At 40.7% G+C, this 25910-nt stretch overlaps 1 protein-coding gene across 4 annotated transcripts; it reads left to right on the top strand.

Moving 5' to 3' along the window:
• The first annotated feature begins 1763 nt into the window (after nucleotides 1-1763).
• On the top strand, nucleotides 1764-24278 carry phrf1 (PHD and ring finger domains 1). Of its 4 annotated transcripts, XR_007035199.1 has the most exons (20): nucleotides 1764-1843; nucleotides 4306-4441; nucleotides 4514-4633; nucleotides 4800-4996; nucleotides 5081-5164; nucleotides 5262-5395; nucleotides 5478-5569; nucleotides 6399-6577; nucleotides 6832-6964; nucleotides 7087-7199; nucleotides 7342-7535; nucleotides 7719-7841; nucleotides 10543-10697; nucleotides 11566-13450; nucleotides 14081-15255; nucleotides 15379-15455; nucleotides 18771-18911; nucleotides 22245-22373; nucleotides 22490-22728; nucleotides 22871-24278. XR_007035199.1 is itself a non-coding variant. In XM_047346102.1 (19 exons), exons 2-19 carry the CDS (start codon nucleotides 4354-4356, stop codon nucleotides 22652-22654), a joined length of 5184 nt encoding a protein of 1727 aa, XP_047202058.1. In that variant the 5' UTR covers nucleotides 1764-1843; nucleotides 4306-4353; the 3' UTR covers nucleotides 22655-24278. The 4 variants fall into 4 exon arrangements, 2 of the variants coding, with proteins under 2 accessions (XP_047202058.1, XP_047202071.1); XM_047346102.1 differs by having other exon boundaries at nucleotides 22490-24278; XR_007035202.1 differs by lacking the exons at nucleotides 22245-22373; nucleotides 22490-22728; nucleotides 22871-24278 and adding an exon at nucleotides 15959-16265 and having other exon boundaries at nucleotides 18771-18902.
• Nucleotides 24279-25910: the final 1632 nt, after the last annotated feature.

Here is a 25910-nt window from a genome sequence, read left to right as displayed (position 1 = left end):
AACACGTTTGGCTATTGGTGTTTAGCAGCTCTACGTGACACCTAACTTGTTTGTACTTATCTTGGAAATAATTAATACCAATATTTCAGTATAACCAAACACAGTCCAGCAGTGATACTTTTACCACAAAAATCCTTTCTTTATTTAGTTTAAGTACACTGCTCAAAAAAATAAAGGGAACACTCAAATAACACATCCTAGATCTGAATGAATGAAATATTCTCATTAAATACTTTGTTCTGTACAAAGTTGAATGTGCTGACAACAAAATCACACAAAAATCATCAATGGAAATCAAATTTATTAATCAATGGAGGCCTGGATTGGGAGTCACACACACAATTAAAGTGGAAAAACACACTACAGGCTGATCCAAGCTTGATGTAATGCCCTTAAAACAAGTCAAAATGAGGCTCAGTATTGTGTGTGGCCTCCATGTTCCTGTATGACCTCTCTACAACGCCTGGGCATGCTCCTGATTAGACGGCGGATGGTCTCCTGAGGGATCTCCTCCCAGACCTGGACTAAAGCATCCGCCAACTCCTGGACAGTCTGTGGTGCAACATGATGTTGGTGGATGGAGCGAGACATGATGTCCCAGATGTGCTCAATCGCATTCAGGTCTGGGGAACAGGCGGGCCAGTCCATAGCTTCTATGTCTTCGTTTTGCAGGAACTGCTGACACACTCCAGCCACATGAGGTCTAGCATTGTCCAGGATTAGGAGGAACCCAGGGCCAACCACACCAGCATATGGTCTCACAAGGGGTCTGAGGACCTCATCTCGGTACCTAATGGCAGTCAGGCTACCTCTGGCGAGCACATGGAGGGCCGTACGGCCCTCCAAAGAAATGCCACCTCACACCATTACTGACCCACTGCCAAACCAGTCATGCTGAAGGATGTTGCAGGCAGCAGATCGCTCTCCATTGTGTCTCCAGACTCTGTCACATGTGCTCAGTGTGAACCTGCTTTCATCTGTGAAGACCACACAGCGCCAGTGGTGAATTTGCCAATCCTGGTGTTCTCTGACAAATGCCAAGCATCCTGCAACCCCCATTTGCGGACGTCGGGCCCTCATACCATCCTCATTGAGTCGGTTTCTAACCGTTTGTGCAGACACATGCACATTTGTGGCATGCTGGAGGTCATTTTGCAGGGCTCTGGCAGTGCTTCTCCTGTTCCTCCTTGCACAAAGGTGGAGGTAGCGGTCCTGCTGCTGGGTTGTTGCCCTCCTACGGCCTCCTCCATGTCTCCTGGTGTACTGGCCTGTCTCATGGTAGCGCCTCCAGGCTCTGGACACTACGCTGTCAGACACAGCAAACCTTCTTGCCACAGCTCGCATTGATGTGCCATCCTGGATGAGCTGCACCACCTGAGCCACTTGTATGGGTTGTAGAGTCTGTCTCATGCTACCATGAGTGTGAAAGCACCACCAACATTCAAAAGTGACCAAAACATCAGCCAGAAAGCATAGTTACTGAGAAGTGGTCTGTGGTCCCCATCTGCAGAACTTGAGTGTGTCTTGCTAATTGCCAAAGATTTCCCCCTGTTGTCTATTCCATTTGTACAACAGCTGTGAAATTAATTGTCAATCACTGTTGTTTCCTTCCACAGTTTGATTTCACAGAAGTTTGATTTACTTGGAGTTATATTGTGTTGTTTAAGTGTTCCCTTTATTTTTTTGAGCAGCGTACATAAGGTTATGGAGCCTTTAAAACGGGTACTGTCTCTTTAAGAATCACCTATGCCGAATTTCACCCAGTAATTTCAGTCCTTAGCCAGCCGGTGGTGTCACTCATCAGCAGTACTTCAACTGAACATACCCTTCACTGCTGAATGGGGTAGGTTTAAAATATACATAGATGCTTCTGCTTGACATTATAGGTGCATGAAATAAGGTTTAATGTTACGCAAAACGCTCCACAGAGTGACTGGCTTTCGCATAAAATTTAAGCGGACTTGGGGTTAACGTTAGCTAATTTTAGCTACTCGGAGGCTAGCTGACATGCTACTCGGAAGCTACTTTTACTAGCTAGCGTCATTTATTGAAAAAAAGAACATTATGAAAAGTGGTCATTTGGTTGTCATGGCATAAATATTGAATATTAATTTGCAGATCTGCGCTGTATGTTTGTTTTATGCGAAAACTACTGAAGAAAAAGATTTGGTCCTGAATTTTGTTCTTTGTTTACAAATGTAGCATTTCCACTGTGCAATGCTACTGTTGGTTAGCTCTTAAACGTTAAATATCACTGGTTAAACGTAATACTTAGCATGACAAAAGCTGCAATATTTTATCAGCTGATAAAGAGGGAATAGATGTTAATTTAAGGCTGGTGTTTACAGAGAAAGAAAGATCAGAATTTTATAGCTTTTTGTAGTTGTGATTGTTGTAAATTAACTGTCATGAATGGATGCATAAGATGAAGACGTCAAATCAGAGTTATAACGGATAGGAATATCTGAATTTTTTCTAAAACGACTTAAGATTAACATTTCTTTTTAGTTTTTTGACTTTCTTTTGTGTTTGGTGGCTGATCTTGGACCTTTCCCATGTAAAATAGAATAAAATAAGTATATTTTGTATTTTTCCTTCTTTGGGATACTTCTCAGTATATGAATAATATAATAATATAAAAAAAACCCGTCATATTACACACAGTGAAAACAACAAATAAAGCAAAATGTAGACAGTTTTGCAATAAATAGGAGAGTGTATCCTAAATTATACAAATAAATAGTTCCTATTTTTGTGTTTTGTTCTATTGTATTTATAGAGAACATGAATGAACTCAGAAACATTGCTGTAAAAAGTAAATTAAACAAAATAAACCTTGTACTTTAAATCCAGTCATAGACATTTTGCATACAAATTGAAGTGTAATACTGCTTGATCTTCTTATTTAGTTTGTTGGGAGCAGTGCTTCTTATAGAGTCTACCAGTTGGTGGAGAGAGCAACCTACCTGCAACTGAAGGACATATTGTCATGGTGTCATTCATGGAAACATTGTCCAGACGTGTTGTTAGTTTGGCTAGAGTTCTTCTGTCTCCTATCACTCACACTGGGTTGAGTGGGTATCTGAGACAGGGTCAGAGCATGAAGCTGTAAATGTCATTGCTTTCAAAAATTTTGGTGCATTTATAGAATAAAATAAAATAGGATCTAAACATGTATAGATAGGGATTCTTTAATTAAAAAAAATAATTTGAATTCTGTTAACCCAGATCAACAAAAAGTGTTTCAATGGAGAAAAAAACCAAACTTGATAATAGCAGTTAACTAACTCTGTAAGCAAAATGAATTATACATGCAATGACGGTTACATTTCTGGCACTTAGAATTTAATTTTGTTACTCAAGCAGTGTTTTTTAAATCATTGTCTTAATCTAATGATGAATGTAGCAGGAATATTTACATCGTTGGGGCAATTCTTTTTTTATGTTGTACAATGATTTGATATTTGAACTGTCAGCTGACCTGTTTGCTTCATGTAAGACATCACATCTTTTCAAGACTATTGTGGCAATTTTCAGCTTATCAGGTTATCTCTAAATATTATCTAAATTGCTTTTGATGGTAATTATCTATGTTATTGTCTCAGAAATCTGAATTAAGCTAAACATTTATTAGATATTCAAATAGGTTCTCACTTCTCTTTAATTATTCACAAGAACCTACCAAATTACAATGTTAACAGGACCTTTGAAAATATTTCTATGTACGTTATTGGAGCTCTATTAAAATACAGTTGCCCCTTCCTCAACAGTCAGCCGAAGGATGACCTGGGTAGAAGTGATAAGGAGTCGCAAGTAGTGAGTTTTTCCCCTAAATGAAGGCCAAAGTATTTACAAGCAGGTGGAGGTGTCCCCCTGAATCAGGGTTGAGCTGTTAGTGATCTAAGTTTAGTATATGATAACCAGTGCAAAATTGTAATTGAAACTACAAGAGATTATGACATTCTGATTGACACAACCTGAATTTAAGAATGTTTAGTCAGTTTGTTGTCTTTATTAAAACTGAAGAGAACATTTTAATCTCAACATCCACATAACCCTACTATGATTACATAGCCACATGAATGAGGTGGGTGTATGCCGCTCTTGCTGCTGAATCTGAGCGTGTCATCCACCACATGAAATGGAGCGTAACTCCACCTACTTCATCGCTTGCCTGTCCAATGCAGAAGTAGTACTGGATCAGTTTCTCAAATTAGCATTAACATAGAAAAAAATCTTTGTATGTGTTTAGAATAAGCACATCTTTGCATTTATTTTACGTTTCCCTAATTTATCCAATTTCAGATATAAGTTGTAAGAGAAGTTTCTGTGCTGTTGTTTCGATGGTCAGCCATGGATGAAGATGACAGCCAAGATGAGCTGATTAACCGCAGTTCATCTCACAGCAAAGGAAAAAGAGCTGCATTATGGCCAATCTCAGGTAATTTCTTTAAACGAGTCTCATCATTTTACATTTTTTCCCTTCTCCTATAATGTAAATTATTTCTTTTAGATGATTCAGATGATCTAGAGGAGGAGTCTGAAGAGGGAGACTTTGATAGTGGTGATGAAGAAGAAGAACATAATGCAAATGGAGAAGATGATGAGGAGGAAGACAGTGATGAGGAGGATGGTGATTGACACAGTGCTTTATCTTCTCTGTAGATGTGGATTAGCTTTATGACAGAGTATGCGCACCCACGGTGTGGATTGATGATTTTTTTATGCTGCAAGGTATTCTGTTTTATTCTCTGTAACTACAGTTTAAACTATACATAATAAAAACTCTTTTTTACTAGATAATGATGAGGAGGAAGATGCTAAGCCAGAGAAAGGAGCCTTTGAGGGAAGTTCTGCTGACTTTGCAGAGATGAGCTCAGATGAGGACAGAGAAAAGTGTCCCATCTGCCTGAACTCATTCACTAGCCAGCCTGTTGCAACACCAGAGAACTGTGAGCACTACTTCTGTTTCGACTGCATCCTAGAATGGACTAAGGTGGGTCTGACTTAGTTGTTTTAAGATAAAAGGTATTTTTTAAATGTTTTTTAAAGAAACATGACCTTTCGCTCCCCCATTTAGAATGCAAACTCGTGTCCTGTGGACCGCATTGTCTTTGACAACATATACCTCAGGAAGTCTTATGGAGGAAAAGTAAAGAAAATTGTGAGTATGGTTGTTTTCATATAACGTTTTTAAAGTTAAACGATTCCGATTTTCCTTTTGTATCATGTAGGCTAATTCTATAAATTGTGGGATTCAGGTCACAGTTCAGAAGCCTGCAAAGGCAGGTCAGGAGGAAACAGTAGACCTAGACCTGGAGCAAACCAACTGTGAGGTGTGTGGGGGGAGTGACCGTGAGGACCGACTCTTGCTCTGTGATGGCTGTGATGCGGGGTGAGTTTCAGGGAATGTTCTAAGCCAGTTTTTACTTTCTTGATAGTAATTTTGTGTGAGTTGAGCCTTAATTGTGCCCTAGGTATCACATGGAGTGCCTCACACCTCCTCTTGATGCTGTTCCTGTGGAGGAATGGTTTTGTCCTGAGTGTGAAGCCAACAATCGCCAGTCAAGTAAGCCTTTAAGTTACCTTTTAAGGTCACATTTTTGGCAAACAGGAATTTTAACAGTTACTGGAAATGAATAAACCTACCACAATTATTTACACACCTAAAGATGTATGCAGTCCCCAGAATTAACTGATTGTATTGTAGTATCTTATTCCCTCAGTGAATATTTTAGAATAATCCATTTCTTAATTTTAGTAAATTTATTCAATGTGACAAAGACATCTAAGAAATATTGTTTTCCAAAGAACTGATTAGTGCCACAGGTATTGATGTTCCTCACAATTCCTGGAAAATACATGTCTTTAAAGCAGGGGTGGGCGAGGTCGAGCTGGGATCAAACTTTATCAACATTCTGGTCGCCAGATGACTATTCGAACTCACTGAGTCACAGCTGCTTCATATCAAGTCTCCATAACAACAGCATCTGCATGCCAACTGGTTATTTTGGAGACATAACAGGAAAAGCCTTCTCTGTCTTACCATCACAAACGTAAACATGGATTTTGCTGAACTCTACTGGGACTTTAACTGGCTTTGTGTTCTTTGGTTAGATAAGAATAAAATGTACATTTTTACACAACAAACACTCTAGGTGGGTCTGGCATGAAGAAAAGGATGGATATGTGGAAACTGAATAACTCTTAGGCAGATATATAAATGTAGAACATTTTCACACTTATTTTGATTATAATTTTACTTTTATCCATGAAATAAATGTTTAATCATTTCGTTTTTATCTAATTCTACCAGTGTTAAACTTCTAGACAAAAAGTTGGGAAGAAGAGAATAAATGTAGAGAGTTTATTAGCATCGGTAAATGTGTTTGCTTCAGGAGGTTCAGCTGAAGAGATCAGTGACACAGAAAGCATGTCCTCTACTCCCCGTCCGGCCACCAGTCGGCCTCGAATTCGCACCGTCGGTCCCACCAGAGCTATCGCCCGCACTCAACAGAGTGAGAGGGTTCGAGCCAACGTCAACCGACATCGCATAACCCAGGCACGCACATCACAGGTTTGGCATGGTGCTTTTGCCTTGGCAGATTTCCTAACTCTCATGCAAAGCATTTCTGCACTGGTAAAGTTTAATGGAAATGCGGTGCTCTCATGTGAATGAAACTAACATGTAATAATAGCTTTACAAGTTGTGTGTTTGGATAAGGTGCAGTTAAAACTTTTCAAATTTAGAGCATGTACTGGAATCTGGAATTATTTTTTGCACAGTCTGTGAACGCATTGCAGCAGAGGAATCAAGTGTTTCTTTTGTAGCTGGCTCCAACATATCTGATGCAGTCAACTTGGCTAGATGAAACCATTAATGCTGTGGTTGCTGGGCTCAACACGGCCGTGTACGTACGGGATATCACCACTCGGGCCCCGTCAAGTCAAAGACGCAGAGCTGGTACGTGAGCAACTAAATGCTTTTCAAGTGTCAGCATTAACAAATTCACACCTTGAAGAAATGTTATTGGATGGGTTCCTGCCTTCAGTGCTTCTAGTTGATGATGAACCATGTTTTAACAGGAAGGCGTAGAAAGGTGAGAAGAAAGAAGACGTCTGCTAAGGGGAAAAATGGTCTAGCAGGAAGCACTGGAGTTAAAAGGAGAAAACGACGAGTAAGGAAGAGGAAAAAAGCTGTAAGTGCATCAACATCCATATAGATTTTTAAATGTTTTATTTAATTGATAAAGCATGAATACAATGAATATTTGTGTTGGTAATATTTGAACTCTTTCTCTGCAGTTATGTATGTTATTTTTTTTGTTTTGTTTTTTTTAGATTGACAGAAAGGTAGTCACTTCAAGAGGCCGTATTGCTAATAATCTTGGAATAGTTAAGGACAAGAAGAGCTCTTCACTTCCAACAGTATACCGACCAGTAGAGAACACTTTGAGCAGCATGCGGGCCGACATTGGAGCCACATCGCTGTCCATCTATGGAGATCCATTTGACCTGGATCCTTTTGTTGACCAGTAAGAAGACGTAGTACTGTTTGATTGTGTAAAGCGCCTTTCATTTACTTTACCTATAAACCTACCAGACACGGGTAGATTAGTTTGCGCTGGGCTTTATTACACAGCACCTATGTGATGAGGAATTTTGAGTGCTAATTATTATGCCATGAAAATTTTGATTTCTAATCTTCATTTGACCAGTGAGGAGGTTGAAGAGCAAGCCCAGGTTACATCGTTGTTGGAGGCGAAAAGGCGAGGGATCTCTCGCTCTGCCCTTCGCTCTCATCAGCCTGTGGCCCGTCCAGTCACTGCCGGCCTCTCCAGGTAACACACGTTACCTGTCGCTTTAGTACTTCTAAAGTTTAGCAATGATTGTGCCGTTACAGTTCAGTCATTGAAAAAAATATGTTTCTATACCAGTGTTTTGTCTTTTTTTCTGTTGTTTGTGGAGGTAGTTCTTTCACCTACCCTCACACCAACAGTAGGTGGCAGTAATATACCAAACCTAGCAAGATGAAAGTGATTTTACTTTGTGTTGTTGGTTTTGAGTGCTGAATATAATTTTCAGCTATATAGTTTTATAATGAATTGAAATCAGCTACTGCAGGGCATCTAACTTGGGGATAAATTATAGATACAGAAACATGCTTTTATAAAACGAGAGACATAAAACGGTTAGTAATATTTAACAGTTTAAGCAAACTTACAATAATGTATAACGCCGTCTTGATGGAAGTAAAATAAACCATTTCGTTGTCAAAAAGATAATAAATTCTAAATGCACAAAATAAGATTTTTAGAAACCTGTTAATAAAAGCAAGGTTCCTCCACAGTTTTAAAAAGTATGAAATTTGCTTTCATAATTGAATGGATGAATGATGGAAAAAGTGTTTAAATATTTATTCCACTTTGTATAAGATAAGAGCACATTAAAACTAGAGTTGATGTTCGCCATCACTATTTTGTTATTTAGAGCTTTGGTGTGAGAACCCAGACATAAATATGCACTCCTTTAAAATTAAAGGACTATTTTACTCATTTTAATTAATATTTATGGCATGGCCCACCTTGATCCTGGGTTTTAAAATTATTTAGTCCAAGCATCATGGGTTATGACACATTAAAAAAAAAAAATCCATCTTCAGTGTTTTGTTATTTCAATGTCTTTATTGGGAATTTTTTTATTTATGCATACAAAAAGAAACACTGTGGTTACAGATGAGTCAAATACATGCAAGTGTAGTTAACCCACAACCTTAAACTAAACAAGACACAGCAAAACAATCCTTTGAAAATAATCTCTTCAAAATAATCCCATCCAGTCCTACCCTGCTCACTGCCTTAGGTCTGCCTTAGCACATTGTATCTTCCCACCTGGCATGAGAGAAAATTACACATTAATAAAAATCAATGTACCTGAGAGATTATTATACAATTTGAAATGCATCAAGGAAATTACCCCATGTGTTTTGAAATTTCCCAGTATCTTTGTAGAGAGTATCGTAGTTTAACCAGTTTCAAACATGACATGAGGTCACATAACCACCGTTTGTGAGTGGGAGGGCCAGCATCCCTCCACCTGAGTAGAATTGCCCGACTCGCCAGCAGGGAACAGAATAACGCCTGTCTTTTAGCAGCCGGCAGAGACATTTCATCCCCTGCTGATGCCAAAGAGAGCCAGTAGGAGGTTAGGAGCTAGCAAAACATTGAGGATCTTGGACAGGGTTTGAAAACCTTTCTGTCTAGTATTGGCCAAGGTTGGGACAAAGCCAGTAGATATGAACCAACGAGGCCTCAACAGTTTTCATTTACCACAGTATGGAGTGATTTCAGAATAAATACGAGACAATTTGGTTTTGGAGAAGTGGGCATGCTGTACCACTTTAAACTGAATCACACAGGGAGGCAGGGTCAGGTTTAAAATTTTTTTTGCAAAGTAGTGAAATCAGTCAGATTCTATAGTAGGATGGTTCCTAACAGTGAAAACTCTGGTAGAGAAACTGAGCCTGAAAAATGGGATTAAATAACATTTCTGGCTTGTAAATATCTGGTGGTAGACCATATTTATTGCCAAGTTGTTAAAATGATGCTAATTTGTTGCCTGTGAAAAGGATCCTTAAAGCAAGTAAGGCATTTCTGCACCACTCCAAAAACACGCAATCCTGGATTGATGGTTTAAAGGAATAATTAGATGAGATGGGGTTCAGAGGAGAAAAATCATGGAGTTTAAAGTATTTCCTAACCTGGCCCCATATTTTTACTGAGTGTTTTACTACAGTGTTTTAAATCAGAGCAAAATGAGGAGATCGAGGGTGGGGAACAAAGCACAGCTGGTATTGGTGTATTATTGTTGCTGTATAATAACATAATCACCCAGTCAGGGCAGTGATTCAGCATGTGGTAAAAATACTAGGATACTTGAAAAGTCATCTTATAAAGCCTTGTGCATTATCCTTTATATATGTTAGGTGAAAAAATAGAATCCAGCTCTTAAAAACAAATTTTTTGTCATTTTGAAACCCAAATATGTATATTTTTGTCTGTCAAGCCTAAAAGACAAATTAATAAAATCTAACATACTTACTTTACCAATTAAAGAAAGCTTAGTTACACTGATCAGCTTTCTTGGTATCCGTCCATTATAAACCCAAAAGGATGATAAAAATCTGTCTTTTGGCAGTAAGATAAGATGCTATGTCCAGACTATATAATGTAACTGCACTTTTAACTGACTTCATTAAGAGCATTTCCAGTAAAAAAACTATTTGTTCTCAAATGTCCAGAACTGTGCTGAAACTTGGGTAGTTTTTTTTTTTTTTTTTTGAAAATTTGGAAGTGAAAGATTGATAGGAACCCTGTAATATGAAAGAGAGGAACAGAGACACTGAATCAAAGGATGAAATAAAAGTTTTACAAAGAAATACATAAAAAATTTTACTATTCATCTAATACAATTTCGTGATTAAGTTGTGGATTTATCTGGATTGGATTTTGTAATTTAATCACAACTGTCATGCTACACTAGGAGAGCTGTGGACGTGCCACACTCAGGGAGTGTTGTGGAGGCTGCTCCTGTTCCTGACCTGCTGGGAAGCATCCTGTCTGGACAGAGCATCCTCCTGATGGACAGTTCTGATGTTGTCATTAGTCGAGACGGTTCTCTTAAAACTTCAAAGACAAGTAAGTGTGTGCTGCACATTTTTAATGAATATTGACACATAAAAATGCCCAACCTGTTTATTTTGAGAAATTATCATCATCTGTTCACCAAAACATAATTGAAAACAGCTTTTGTTGTCAGCTTAAACTAACATTTCAGTTCTAATGTGTCCCCATCACAGTCAAGCCAGACACAGAGTTGAGGTTTTCATTAGCCATTTGACATATAGAAAAACATGGTTTTAAGCCATTTGTGCAGTGTATAAAAGACTCTGGCTTCCTACAGTGTTCATATATGACAGCCCAGTTAAGTCAGAAACAAACGGTGCTACAGAATCATGAAACACTGACTCCTACTTCTCTAACCAGCCGTCAGACTTTTTTTTTTTACCCGCTGTGACTGTTTTGTGCCCAGTTTTCCCAGACACCACATGTGTTCTGCAAAAAAATACTTGAGTCCTTATTTGAAAACTGTTTCACAGGTGTGTAAATGTTGCAGTGACTTTGCTTTGTGGTTTATGTGAAACAAGCAGAGCTTGTGAATCATAGCCCAGGATCGCAAATAGTTCACTAAACGTCACATTATGTACAGTTTATTCAGGACTCTGCAGCATCTGCGGCAATCACATTATACAGAGATGGTGATAGCAACACACACCCTGGATCTAGTGTTGAAAAAGAATTAACCCTGTCATTTTTTTTAATTTAATGCTAGATCCTTGTATTTCTTATCTGCTGCTTTTTTTAAGTTGATGACCTGTAAATGGGTTATACTTTCTCGGGTGCCATCATGTCTAAATTTAGCAGGACAGTGATTTCTGGACTGTGTAAAAAGATTGTTGCTACTTTTTTCTAAAGTCTGCTTTTGTTTGGACAAATCTTCTTACAGTGATGCCATCTACACCAATTCCAAGTAGTAGGAAAACCAGTAGTTCAAGTGATGCCAGCGCCCTCAACAGCCCAGGATGTTCGTACAACTTAGGAGACAACTCTGCATCTCTGCACCACAATGGGAATCTATCAGGATCCTCACCTACCTCTGTGAATGGACTTTTGACACCAAGATCACCTCATTTACTGTCCTTCGTGCCCCACTCAGCCAACCACAACCAACCAAGACCACATTCTGACTTGACTATTAGAGCAAATCCAAGTTTGCAGCCTCCTCATCCAAACAGGTCAATTGCAACAAATGGGATGAGAGCTTTAATAGAAACGCCTTCTTTATCTGTTCACCCCATTCAGGACTCCAACTTCAGGGACAAAGGAATGACTCTGTCACAGTCCCAGTCTAAAAAAGCTCCTGTTAAACCCATGTGGGTAGATGTTTCAGTGCTTCCTCGGATACCAAAAATAAAAAGAGAGAGTAGTAGTGTCACAAATGATGGTGTTGGTCTTTTTGACAGTAGTAGAGGAAGCAGTAATTCTACTGGTGCTAGTAATGTTCCTGGACTGCCTGAAAGTGGCATGAACAGCCTTTCTGGAGACAAAGGAAGGCAACAGAGTGTTGATCAGCAAAAGGGCCACTCTGATGGTCAGTCACATAAGAACAGGCCTGAAAGGGCCAATTCATCATCAGCATTCTCAAACTCCTTTGCTTCCTCTTCCTCCACCACTCCTGCAAGCCAGCCTCGGCATGCTTCATTTTCTTCATCTTCAGCTGTAAGTTTTCGCATCAGTTCCAGTGGGAACTCCTGGCATGCCAGGCGGCTAAGCATTACATCATCCTCGTCAGCTGGAAACAACATAAAAGAACAGTGGAGGGAAAAAGAAAAGGAAGCAAAAAAGAAGCAAATGCACAAAGACAAAAAAACACTTCTGGCTTCATGTACAACAGTCACTAAGGAACAAGACAATATTTATGATCCTTTTAATCCCACACTATCTGATTCAAGTAGCTCTAGCGACGAAGCCGAGACCACAAGTTTGAATCTCAGCCCTCAGTCTGGCCCAAATGGAGGGAAACCTCGTATGTTAGGAAGCAACCAGGGCTCAGTGCTTAGAAGCCAGGATATGGTGCAGGTTAAAACGGAAACGGAGGTTTCACAGGAAAAACCCGGGTGTTCACAGCACACTGTAACACCAGGAATGATATTCTCGGCAGATTGTATCAAAGTTGAAAAGGAATCAAATTTAGTCAACGTTAAGCCTGAGAAGCAAATGGTCCTCCTTGATACTATAACTAAAAAAGAACCACATTCAGATGATTCTGAAAAAATGGAACCTGAAGATTATTACGACAGGGCAAGAAGTGAGAGTGAGCTGAAAAGTAAGATTGCAGAAAGTACATCACCTGCTCATCAACATGAAGAACACATAAAAGTTGAGACAAATCGTCAAGAGAACAGTGAACCTCCTGCTGAAACATCCAGTAGATCTCTTCTCAACTACGGGAATGATTCATCAGCTTCCTGTTCAAGTACCATCACAAAGAAACAGACAGAAGACACTAAATCAGATTCACCAACCTGTTCCAGTACCCTCCTAAAAGATTTGGGCCGTAGGAAGCAAAGTTCCAAAACTTCCAAGAATCAACCTTCCAGTAGTTCAGAGACAGACAGAGGCAGAAGAGAAGAACGTCATGTGTCTGATAAGGGAGGCAAAAAGGACGGGGACAAAGGCAGAGAGAAAGACAGGAACTCAAGGCGATCAAGAGAAAGACGGAGGGCACCATCAACCTCTGACAGCTCTCAACCCAAATCACCAGACAGAACTTACAGGAAGAGGCGGAGGTCCCAATCACAATCTAAAGATAAGACAAAGAGGCGATCCAGGTGAGTGATAATTTATACAGTTTGTAGAGAAGTGTGTCTCTCAAAAGTGAACACACCCCTGTTAAAATGTCTGTTTTTTGTGTTGCAAAAAACGAGACCATGATAAATAATTAAAAGCTTTCCACATAAAATGTGGCATTTATTTTTATTAACAAATAAACTAAAATATAAATCTGTTAGAAGGAAATAAATCAACCTCCCAGTTGCATAATAGCCCGTTTTAGAAGCAATTTCCACCTGAAATTACATACCTGAAATATATCAAGTATAGTTCCACAGTTATAAGGTCTACATTCAGACATTTGGTATCTGTGTAGAAGTAAGACATAAAAGAATATTTTACCAACTCTTCCTTGCGAAACGTCTCCAAATCTATCGGATTGTGACGACATCTCTTTTCCACTGCCCTCCTCTGATGGGTTCACAGAAGTTAAATTTAATTCTGCACCCCGGCTAGGCCATTCAGTACCACACAGCCAGCTAAAGTTATTTAAAAAAAATCAAGAATTGGATTTTACTTCAGTACAAGTATTGAGATGAATTTAAAGTCATGTTAGTTATCATCAAACTTGGACTGAAAAAAAAGTTGCCAGTTTTCTTCAGTTAAGGGTTTTTCATTTTGTCCTTTAGATCTTGTTCCAGCTCTAGCAGCAGAGAGCGTTCAAGGATGAAGAAGCATAATCGTAGGAGCAAGGAGAGAAATGAACACACAGAGAGAAGGCGAGGATCCAAGGACAAAAGACATGGTCGATCTCGCTCTAAATCAAGGTCCGTGTCGCGCTCTAGATCCAGAACAAGATCGAGGGATCGTAAGCGCCGCTTATCTCGTTCAAGATCACAGTCTAGATCCAGGGAAAGGAGGAAAGATTCTGCCAGACAACATGCAACAGTCTCTTCCAGAGACAAGGTGGATTCAAGATGTAAAGATAGGAGACAAAGGACTAGATCCAGCTCAAGAGAGAGAAGGAAAGATGATAGATCAACCATATGTACAAACACAACTTCAGCTTCACATGTTTTATCCTCCAGAGACAGAAATCTCCCACTGGAAAGAAAAAAGGAGAAAGAAATTACTCAAAGAAACTTTGAGAAGAACAAATGTGCTGAAGTGAAAAAACAAGAGTTGCCTTCCTGTTCTTTTGTTTCTCAGGTCAAAAATGAAGACCAAAATTTTGAAGAAGAGAGCCAGGCCAAAGAAATGTTAATAGTATTAAAAAACAAAAAGGAAATTAAGAAAGAAAAACCTCACCTTCTGGATATGTTTGAAGATTGTCCAGCTGTTAAACAAATTAAAAGTGAAGAAAACGACGCACCCTCCTTAGCAGTATCCAACAGCGATGATGAGGTATTGGAAGATCATAGCAAGACGAATTCTTGTGAAACAACCATAATCAAATCTGAGACAAGTCCCACAGAGGAATGCCCTTCACCGCCTGTCTCCTCACCTTCTACACTGACCATAGAAGAGCCCCTCCACGACTCAGTTTGTCAGTCTCAGCCAGGTTCATCAGAGTCTAGCAAACAGCAAAACCCAGCTGGGGTGGCGGTCCCTATAAAACAGGAACCCTCAGAGTCGGATGATGATTTTAATGTTGATGTGATGCTGGACAGTCTAGATAATATCAAATCAGAGCAAACTGAGGCTAGCGATGCAAGTGCTGAACAGGAGAAAGAAGCTGTGGAGGAGAAGTATGAGGGGGAGCAGATATCAGCTATGGTGGGATCAAAGTCCAAGGCTCAAGTGAAACGCGTTACCTGGAACATACAGGAACCAGAGGGGCCTCAGCCAGAGAAATCTCAGAGCAGTAAGGGTTGCTGCTGGATTGTTTCACTTTAGCTACCCATTTCCACACCTACATGTTAGAAGCACGGTTCAGAGATGTGTTCTCCATTTCAATCTCAGCTTTGTGTTTGTTTTACTTCCACAGAGCTAGCACTGTATAAATTGAAGCTGAAACAGGAAGGATTGCGGAAACCCTCTTTGCCTGTCCAGGCATCCACTCAGGTCAGAATGAGCTGTTTTGCTGCCGCTTTGACAGAGTCGTTCTTTGTTTGCTTTTCAACGTGTTCTTTGAAGTACATACAATGTAGTTTTAGTAATGGCATGCATGTGGCAGTGTTTACCCCAAAGCAGAAACTATTCTGTGGAAAAAGTCACATGGTTAAAACTGATACTGAAGCATTTTCAGATAAAACGAAACTAGAACTGTGTCCCCACAAAACATTTCACCACTAAAAGGAATGTCAGACGTGTAGCACAAAACTACCCAAGATTTGATCTTGTTATGAAACCTGCAGTTCTGAGGGCAAAATCTATTTACCCCCTACATACTTTCTTATTTTGCATTTTTTTCACACTTGAAGGTCTCTGATCTACAAACAAATTTCAGTTTCAAGAGAATCTGAGTTATTGAGTTACCTTGGCGTTGTGTGAAAAATATAATTGCCATCCTTGTGTAAATCATGTATTACCTGTAATTAACCACATGTATGACTCAATTTCCCTAGCTGAACCCAGATCTGATTACTGCCAGTCAAGAATCAAGAACGTGTCTGACAGAGTGGGCTAAATGAACTCCAAAAGCAACACATGCTGATCTAAATAGATTCAGGAACAGATAAAAAACAAAGTCATTGATATCTTTCAGACTGGAAAAGATTACAAAGACATTTCTAGGGCTGTGGGTGTCCATCATAACACAGTGGATTACAACATATCTGGACAACTTGTTGTAATTGCTGGGACTATGAATTCTTCTCTCGAGCAGTGACTCCTGAAGGAGGATATCTGGCTTTAAGCTCAAGCACATTTAAGGTATGCAGCAGGGCAATGACTGCGACACACCAACAAGCCGAACTCTCAATAGTTCTGAAAGAAAGCAAACGTTTTGGCCTTGTCATTCATTCATTCATTTATATAGCGTTTCAACACAACCGACAAAGGTAACCAAGGCACTTAACAGTAAGATCACAACAACACAGAATCAAAAAAAGAAAACATAAGACCCGACAACAGGACAATAAGAATCATACATAAGATGCTACCATACTACTTGATATTAAAAGTCTGCCTGAAAAAATAAGTCTTGAGCTTTGATTTAAAGATGTCTGGGGCAGTGGTGAAGGTCTAAAGGAAGTTGGTTCCAGGGTCAGGGTGCTGCCACTAACAAAAGGCCCGGTCAACCCAGTGCTTATGTCTTAACGAAACATCTAAGGAAAGTTGATTTGACGCCCTCATTGATCTGCCATGTTCAGAAAGATGTAGAAATTCAGATAAATAAGGTGGAGCCAAGCCATTAAGAGCTTTAAAGCTAAACCATAAAAGTTTAAAAATCATTTCTAAAAAGGACAAGAGCCCAGTGTTATGTGCTCACGTATTGAGTTGTTGGATAACAGACGGGGAGCCGTGTTCTGGATAACTTGAAGATGTTTAATGGAAGACTGAGAAAAACTGATATAGATCCATTGCAATACTGTAGTCTAGAGCTAATGGAAGCACGAATGGCCTTCTCCAAGTGAGGACAGTTTAGAAAGGTTTAACTTTGGTCAGAAGACGCACATGGTAAAAACATGATTTGACCATCAAGTTGATTTGTTTATTGAATTTAAACTTCTGATCAATTATTACCCCTAAATTTCTAACAGTGTTATTTAATTTAAAAGGCAATGCACTGACATAATTGGTGTAATTGTTACCAAATAAAACACATTCAGTCTTTAGTTCATTTAAGAAATGTTTTTACTTAGCCACTGTTTGACAGCTGTAGTAGTCCAGGAAAGAGAGAAAAGCATTACTGCAACCTGGCTTTAGAGACAAGTAAATTTATATGAGACAAGGGCACCGAGAATGGAGCCTTGTGGCACCCCACACAACAGAGGAGCACTGGAGGAGGATAGATTGTCAAAGCATGGACGTCCGATTGCTACCAAGGGTGGCACAAGGGCAGTTACTTTTTCAAACTGGGTTAGGAGGGTTAAGGATTGAAAACTACAGGGGTTGGACAATGAAACTGAAACACCTGGTTTTAGACCACAATGATTTATTAGTATGGTGTAGGGCCTCCTTTTGCGACCAATACAGCGTCAATTCATCTTGGGAATGACATATACAAGTCCTGCACAGTGGTCAGAGGGATTTTAAGCCATTCTTCTTGCAGGATAGTGGCCAGGTCACTACGTGATACTGGTGGAGGAAAACGTTTCCTGACTCGCTCCTCCAAAACACCCCAAAGTGGCTCAATAATATTTAGATCTGGTGACTGTGCAGGCCATGGGAGATGTTCAACTTCACTTTCATGTTCATCAAACCAATCTTTCACCAGTCTTGCTGTGTCTATTGGTGCATTGTCATCCTGATACACGGCACCGCCTTCAGGATACAATGTTTGAACCATTGGATGCACATGGTCATCAAGAATGGTCCAGTAGTCCTTGGCAGTAACGCGCCCATCTAGCACAAGTATTGGGCCAAGGGAATGCCATGATATGGCAGCCCAAACCATCACTGATCCACCCCCATGCTTCACTCTGGGCATGCAACAGTCTGGGTGGTACGCTTCTTTGGGGCTTCTCCACACCGTAACTCTCCCGGATGTGGGGAAAACAGTAAAGGTGGACTCATCAGAGAACAATACATGTTTCACATTGTCCACAGCCCAAGATTTTTGCTCCTTTCACCATTGAAACCGACGTTTGGCATTGGCATGAGTGACCAAAGGTTTGGCTATAGCAGCCCGGCCGTGTATATTGACCCTGTGGAGCTCCCGACAGACAGTTCTGGTGGAAACAGGAGAGTTGAGGTGCACATTTAATTCTGCTGTGATTTGGGCAGCCGTGGTTTTATGTTTTTTGGATACAATCCGGGTTAGCACCCGAACATCCCTTTCAGAAAGCTTCCTCTTGCGTCCACAGTTAATCCTGTTGGATGTATGTCACCCATAATGTTGTGTGCATTTCAATATTTTGAGCAAAACTGTGCTCTTACCCTGCTAATTGAACCTTCACACTCTGCTCTTACTGGTGCAATGTGCAATCAATGAAGACTGGCTATCAGGTTGGTCCAATTTAGCCATGAAACCTCCCACACTAAAATTACAGGCGTTTCAGTTTCATTGTCCAACCCCTGTACATTTTGTATTTACATAGGTTTTAGTTGAGTGATGGCAAGGCAAGTTTATTTGTATAACACATTTCCACAACAAGACAAAAAAAGAAAAAAAAAACGAATCTATAGGGGGAAAAAATACACTCGTGGCACTTTGCAATACCTTACCTCTTGATTTCACAGAAATGGTTTGATTAATAATTCATACTTTTACAGGGCACTGTGGGTGACCCCTCGACGAAAGGTGCTGCTGGTTTACAGACTGATAGCTCAGGTTCTGGAAGCCTCAATCCTGGGGAGTTATCAACCACTGAGCAAAGAGAAGCAGAAGAAGGGGATTTGTCAAGGAAAGACAAGGTGATTCATTTTAGCTTTCAAATAAGGTTATTAAAGAGGCATGCCACTTTTTTTACTTCCAGTTTTTTCCTCATTAAAAACAATTACTTGTTAACACTTTTGTTTATTATTTAAAAACAAAAATGCAAATACGAATCCCTACCCCGCCCACCTTAAAGGAGAAATCACAACACAAGAGGGATATATAAAAAAACCATGCAATACAAGAAAGTTAAGACATTTGTCCTGCCTGGTGTCAATCGTTGCTGAGCTGGATGTGTCACCTTGGTGCTGCACTAAAAGAAGGCAGATAGCCAAGCCTGTACAACCTCCTCCAGCTCCTCCGGGGGAAGCCCAAGGCGTTCCCAGGCCAGCCGAGAGACATAGTCTCTCCAGCGTGTCCTGGACCGTCCCCTGGGCCTCCTCCCGGTGGGACGTGCCTGGAACACCGCCCGAGGAAGGCGTCCAGGAGGCATCCGGTATAGATGCCCGAGCCATCTCAACTGGCTCCTCTCGATGTGGAGGAGAAGCGGCTTTACTCCGAGCCCCTCCCGGATGGTCGAGCTCCTCACCCTATCTCTAAGGGAGTGCCCGGCCACCCTACAGAGGAAGCTCATTTAAGCCGCTTGTATCCGGGATCTCGTTCTTTCGGTCATGACCCAAAGTTCATGGCCATAGGTGAGGGTAGAAACGTAGACCGACCCGTAAATCGAGTGCTTCGCTTTTCGGCTCAACTCTCTCTTCACCACAACGGACCAGCACAGTACCCCCATTACTGCGGCAGCCACACCGATCCGACTGTCAATCTCCCGCTCCATTCTTTCCTCACTCGTGAACAAGACTCCGAGATACTTGAACTCCTCCACTTGAGGCAGGAACTCCCCTCCAACCTGAAGAGGACAAGCCACCCTTTTCCGGTCGAGTACCATAGCCTCTGACTTGGAGGAGCTGATCTTCATCCCCGCCGCTTGACACTCAGCTGTCAACCGCCCCAGCGCATGCTGTAGGTCTTGGCTAGAGGGGGCCAGTAGGACCACGTCATCTGCAAAAAGAAGAGACAAAATCCACTGGTCCCCAAACCAGACCCCTTCCGGCCCTTGACTGCGCCTAGAAATCCTGTCCATAAAAGCTAAGAACAGGATTGGTGACAAAGGGCAGCCCTGCCGGAGTCCAACATGCACCGGGAACAGGTCCGACTTGGTGCCGGCAATGCAGACCAAACTCCTGCTCTGCTTGTACAGGGACCGGATGGCCCCTAATAAAGGGCCCCCGATTCCATACTCCTGGAGCACCCCCCACAGGGCATCACGAGGGACATAGTCGAATGCTTTCTCCAGGTCCACAAAACACATGTGGACCGGTTGGGCAAACTCCCATGTACCCTCAAGAACCCTGTAGAGGGTATAGAGCTGGTCCAGTGTTCCACAGCCGGGACGAAAATCACACTGCTCCTCCTGAAGCCGAGGTTCGACTATCGGCCGGACTCTCCTCTCCAATACCCTGGCGTAGGCCTTACCAGAGAGGCTGAGGAGTGTGATCCCCCTGTAGTTGGAACACACCCTCCGGTCACCCTTCTAATGGTGCTTTCACACCGAACGCGGTTTCTGCGAAGGGAGTGGCCAATTTACATGTTATCCCTATGTAGAGGCGCGTTTAGGAGCAGAGCGGCACAGTGCGAAGGACACGGAGGACTCGGCGCGGAAGGCCAAGTGAAGCGAGAGCGATGGACGAGTTGAAAAATCTGAACTTTTTCCTAAATTCGCATCGCGCCAACCAATCAGGGACTGGATGTGGCTGTGACGTAGGGTGAAGGACCAAAGCGGAGAAGAAGCGGTTGTCAGTGAAGATGGAGGACCAGATCATAGTGGCGGTGTGTGGCAAGCCAGAGTTGTATGATTCAACTAATTACTTTTACCGAGACAAGTACAGAAAGGACCTGGCCTGGTTATGTTTAGGCACAAATATCTTATATTTAGGAGATGTGGACATTAAAAATCGGCTGTTTTTTTTTTTACTGAGCTGAGATTTATTTACTAACCAAAGACAGATGGACAGGCGTTCAGCAGCGGGGATACAGCGCCGGTAGACCGCGGTGAAGGTAGTTTGAAGTTGGATGTTCAAGCTCCGCGGAGTTAGCTGAATCGGCATCTAGCTCACGGTTGGTGAGCTAGATGCCGATTCAGGCACTCAGATTTTCCACGATTGTTTGGTTCGCAAACTTATTGACGGTCCTTAGTGAACCACCGCGCGTCAGAAGAGGGAGCAACAGAGAGCAGCTAGCCAAAATCTGGGTGCCTGACTCTGATCGGCCGTGGGCTGGATGCCGCTGGCTCCACGGAGCTTGAGTGTCTGGTGTCCGGCTTCGGGCTGGCTTCACTGCGGTCGCCGGTAGTTGGTGTCCCGGAGGCCGATTCGTCTCCCAAAGCGGGGCAGCAGATCTTCGAACTGGGTCCTTGATAGACGGAAGTACCGCTGAAATCGACCGTCATCCAGACGCAGCTCCTGGAGTAGGTGGTGGTACTCTCCGAACTGTTCCCATCCCTGAAGAATCTGGTGAACCCAGGGACGTTGACGTCGGCGCCGTTTTTCGGCTCTCCACAGGTAAAACATCGTGATTATCCGTGAAATCCATGTCCAGCATATTCAGTTGAAACCAGCAAGCAGCAGATGGAAGCTCCTCCTATTTGATGACGCGGCGAAGCGTTGCCGTTTGTTTCCAAATGCCAACGCGGACTTCACATGGAATGTCAAGCGGGCAAAAGCACACAAATGAGGCGAAACATTCGCAGATTCCGCGTTTGGTGTGAATGCACCATTATGAAGGGGGACCACCACCCCAGTCTGCCAGTCCAGAGGCACTGTCCCCGACCGCCACGCAATGTTGAAGAGGCGTGACAACCATGACGGCCCCACAACATCCAGAGATTTGAGGTACTCGGAGTGGATCTCATCGACCCCCGAAGCCCTACCACCGTGGCGCTTTTTAACCACCTCGGTGAACCACCTCACCGAACTCCTCCCATGCCCGAGTTTTTACCTCTGCCACAGCCTGGGCTGCGGCACGCTTGGCCTCACAATACCCGTTAGGCGCCTCAGGAATCCCACAAGCCAACCACAGCCGATAGGATTCCTTCCTCGAGTGTCAGTCCACCGTTGTAGTGGGGTTTTGTATCTGCATTATAGATACTGGGGGGTGTTTGCCATTCCAAGTGTAAGATGAGCGCATAGAATCAAGGGTCACCAAAAAGATTTGGGGATAAAAAGAGGTCTTCACTGAAATAAACATAAAAACGTCTAAAGGTTAAGTGGTAACATTTGATCATGAAATGAGAAATTTCTTACTCCTATCAATAGTATTTGAAAAAGCTGCACATGCAGGAGAGAGCTGTTGAAGAGGTGAAGTTAGCCATCAAGCCTTTCTACCAAAAGAGAGACATCAACAAGGACGAGTACAAAGAGATTCTGCGTAAAGCAGTTCAGAAGGTGAGTCAAGATAATTGTTACAATTCAGTAAAAAAAAAAACATGTGTGATCAGTTGTAAGTTACTTTAGTTTTTCATAGGATTCTTATGGAATTATCTATTGTTCTTGGTCACAAGGTTTGCCACAGCAAGAGTGGGGAAATCAACCCAGTGAAAGTGGGAAATCTGATCAAGGCATATGTGGAAAAATACAAACATGCAAGGAAACATAAAAAAGGGGAGGATTCAGCAAAGGTATCCGAGGATCAGAGCGAGCAAATGAAAATATCTGACAGTCCATGAAGAACCACAAACACTCATGGACATCCGCATCTCCAGCTTTGCGCTCTATATCTCACGCAAACCCAATCAAAATGGTAAACTAAAATTAATACCTAGTTCTAATATGGAACAGTTTCTTAAATGTTTGTTGCTAGTAAAATGTCGACCAGAAACTTTCTTTAAAAAATGACTTGAATGCCGCCCATTTGTGTCTTTTTCTTGGGTCGTTTCTGGCAGAAAGTGATTTTCTCCAGCTCAGAGACTTCGAAACTCTGAAGTTTTGCCTTAAAAAGGCATAACTCAAAGACCATCCGATGGAAATATAAATCAGGTAGCCTTCTCCTTCATATGCCATAACACATAGAGGATTCAGTGTGATTTTGTTATTTTGTTGTCTATGGATGTTATTTCTGTTTTCTATGCAGGGATTGAGTTATTTATGAGTGTCAAAACTAAATGTCAAGTGGTGAAACTATGCAGCTGGTGCATATTCATGAATCTCACATTACAGAAAGACACCATTATGCAATTTTGTAGAAAAATTTACCAGTGTGGTAATAACCCAATTTTAGTTTCAGTTGTAAATAATTCAGATTTGATATAAATATCCAAGGGATTGTTTCATCTGTATTGCCTGTTGTGAATAATTGACATCTTTGATTTTTTTTTCTTTTTTATTATATATATATATATATATATATACATAGAAGTTATTTAAGTTCTGTAATTAAGAGCATGTGTTGTGTCTTCCACATCCAACTCTAATCTACTAAATCTAGTTGAACAGAGGAAAAGTGAATACATAAGAGCCCAGATCACGATTTGTGCTCTGGTTCATTGTGGGGAGGGGTTTACACCAGGATTACTCTTTTTCAGTCCTTAACAGAGATGTAGAAAATACGTTTTTAGAGTTAGTTTTTTTCTCTCATCATTTGTAATAAAATGAACCATTTCTTCAAATATATGAAACTTGATTGGTCTGCTTATTTTCTTTAACTAGTTGACAGCATATTCACAGGGGGTAATATAGATTTTATTTAGAGTAACTTTATTTCAACCTTCCCTTTCTTAGAAATTGTTAGTCCACTTTTTATCTTTGTTCAGCCTTCTGCTTTCAAGTCTTATATTTTTCTTTAATATCTTTGGTTCATTTGCAGATTTCTGTGCTATGTTTAGAAATAATTGACTAAGTTTATTGGCTTTGTTTTATTTGTTGGTGAGGTCAGTTTCTAGGCTGCTCACATGTTGTAAATATTTGTCACTCGAGGTGCAACAGAAGTAAAATGCCTTTTGCTTGCAAAATTATGGTTTTAACCCTTCTGCAGCTGATAAAGCCGTATTGTGTCCAAACGTACATTGTTTCAGTCTTCACTTCTATGTATTGCCTATTATTTTTAAAATAATCACTGCAAAACAAATTTTGAATTGTTTGTCATATCTACTGTACATTAGTTACTGTAATGATTTACTAGCAGGGTTATTGGACTCCCTGTGTGTAAAGGCTTTATGAAGCTAAGGACCTAGAAAGGAAGGAAAAAAGGTGCACATCCTTATCTGAATGTTTTTTATTTTTTGTTCATTTAACTTGATGGAACAGACTGGGTGTTTTTCAAATGGGACACAAATAAAACTGTAATTTAAATAATGCAAGATTTTTGTTATTTAAGTTGTACCTGCTCATCGTGCATCCAATTTTTATACTGCTGGGACTGTGGGGTTTGCTCCTCAGTCTTAGTGCTTGGTGTAGGGCATCCTAAGTGCATTTGTGGTGTAGAGTGGCTTTCTAACCTTTAAAAACATTAGTATAATTGCTTAGGAGCACCAATGTGTACTTCCATTAGCCTGTTAATTTGATGCAAATACATTTTACTAATGAGAGACCAGGCTGTAGGAGAGGAATGTCAACGTTAATGAGACAAAAAAAAAAAAAATCACTCTGAATATGTTTAGAACTACAGATGAACTTTATTAAATAATTTCTTCATTTTGATGCTTTACCTTAACCCACACTGCATAAATCAGTTTTGGTAGAGTATAAATAAAAAATATATATTTACATAATGCTTTGTAATCAGGGCGGGATCAGCGGCAGTTTTGCGCATGTGTGATTCATTTCTGTGGAGACGCCTCTGCTCTGACTGGAGTTTACGGCAGCATTAGTCGCTGCAAACGCGTAGTTGCTGAAGTCTCTCCAATAACAAGAATAGTGGCTAGACTTGTTGCTAGTCGCTTTTTTGGAAAAATAGAAAAAACTCCCTAGAGGGGTCTGAAAACTTGCTAAATATAGCGACAAAGTCACTAAGTTGGCAACAGTGATCAGCGTTGACATATGTCGTCCAGGAGGTTAACTACGCAGATCCACCGCAGTTCAAAATTAGTGTCGTAACATTAGCTTGTAGCTAGCCTGTGGTAACGTTTTCCTGCAGTCTGCCTTATAATAAAAGTACTCCTGAACAACGCATTTGTGTTTGCCTTGTTGGCTAAAGAGGGTCGCATATGTCTGGATGTAGTCGCCATGTTAGCAGACTAGAATTTACGGCGTCAGCTCATTATTTTGTTCCGGTGAGGCTGCAGGGAAGCCAAGCGTCTCTGACATTGCAGCGCTGCTGCCACCAGAGAGAAGTACGAATATTTGGACAAAAGTGAATAGATCAGTTTGATGCAAATGAGTGTCCTTGAATAATAAATTTTCTAGTACCGATTTTATTGAAATATTGATTGTTTTGGCAACCCTAGATATATTGATTTTGGTATGGCTATAAATGCATTAAAACTTGCACACAAAAAAATTTTAAATAGTGAACTCTTTCAACAATGATAATTTATAGCTTGTTAATTTCTGGTGCATTTTGTTCAATGTCATTTTCGATTCTTAAACAAAAGAAGGAAAAATAGCATAGGTCTAATGTTTAAATGTATTGTTACAAGTATAAAAAAAATTTTTCTTTGATTTATATGGAGGTTTTACATTTGTTTTACCTTTAAGTATAAAACGTTTTGATTTACACCTGAGGGGTATATCAATGTTCATAAATCAAATGGTCTTACAATCTAAGCAACATCTTATCTGAAGAATTAATTCTTTACCTTTCCTAGGGAGCGAGGTACATTTATTCCCTTAAGATCAACTGAGCAAGTAAACAAATACAAAGACTAATAAAGGTAAATCATCTACAAACTCCTGACTAAAGAAAAACGTTTATGCCAATGAAACAAATGTTCTAAATAATTTTATTAAAATTAAAATTATTGCATAGTTCTAAGTGCTAATGACTTT

This window comes from Girardinichthys multiradiatus, chromosome 2 (assembly GCF_021462225.1).
Source record: "Girardinichthys multiradiatus isolate DD_20200921_A chromosome 2, DD_fGirMul_XY1, whole genome shotgun sequence".
NCBI lineage: Eukaryota > Metazoa > Chordata > Actinopteri > Cyprinodontiformes > Goodeidae > Girardinichthys > Girardinichthys multiradiatus.
This window is presented reverse-complemented; position numbering and strand designations above follow the sequence as displayed.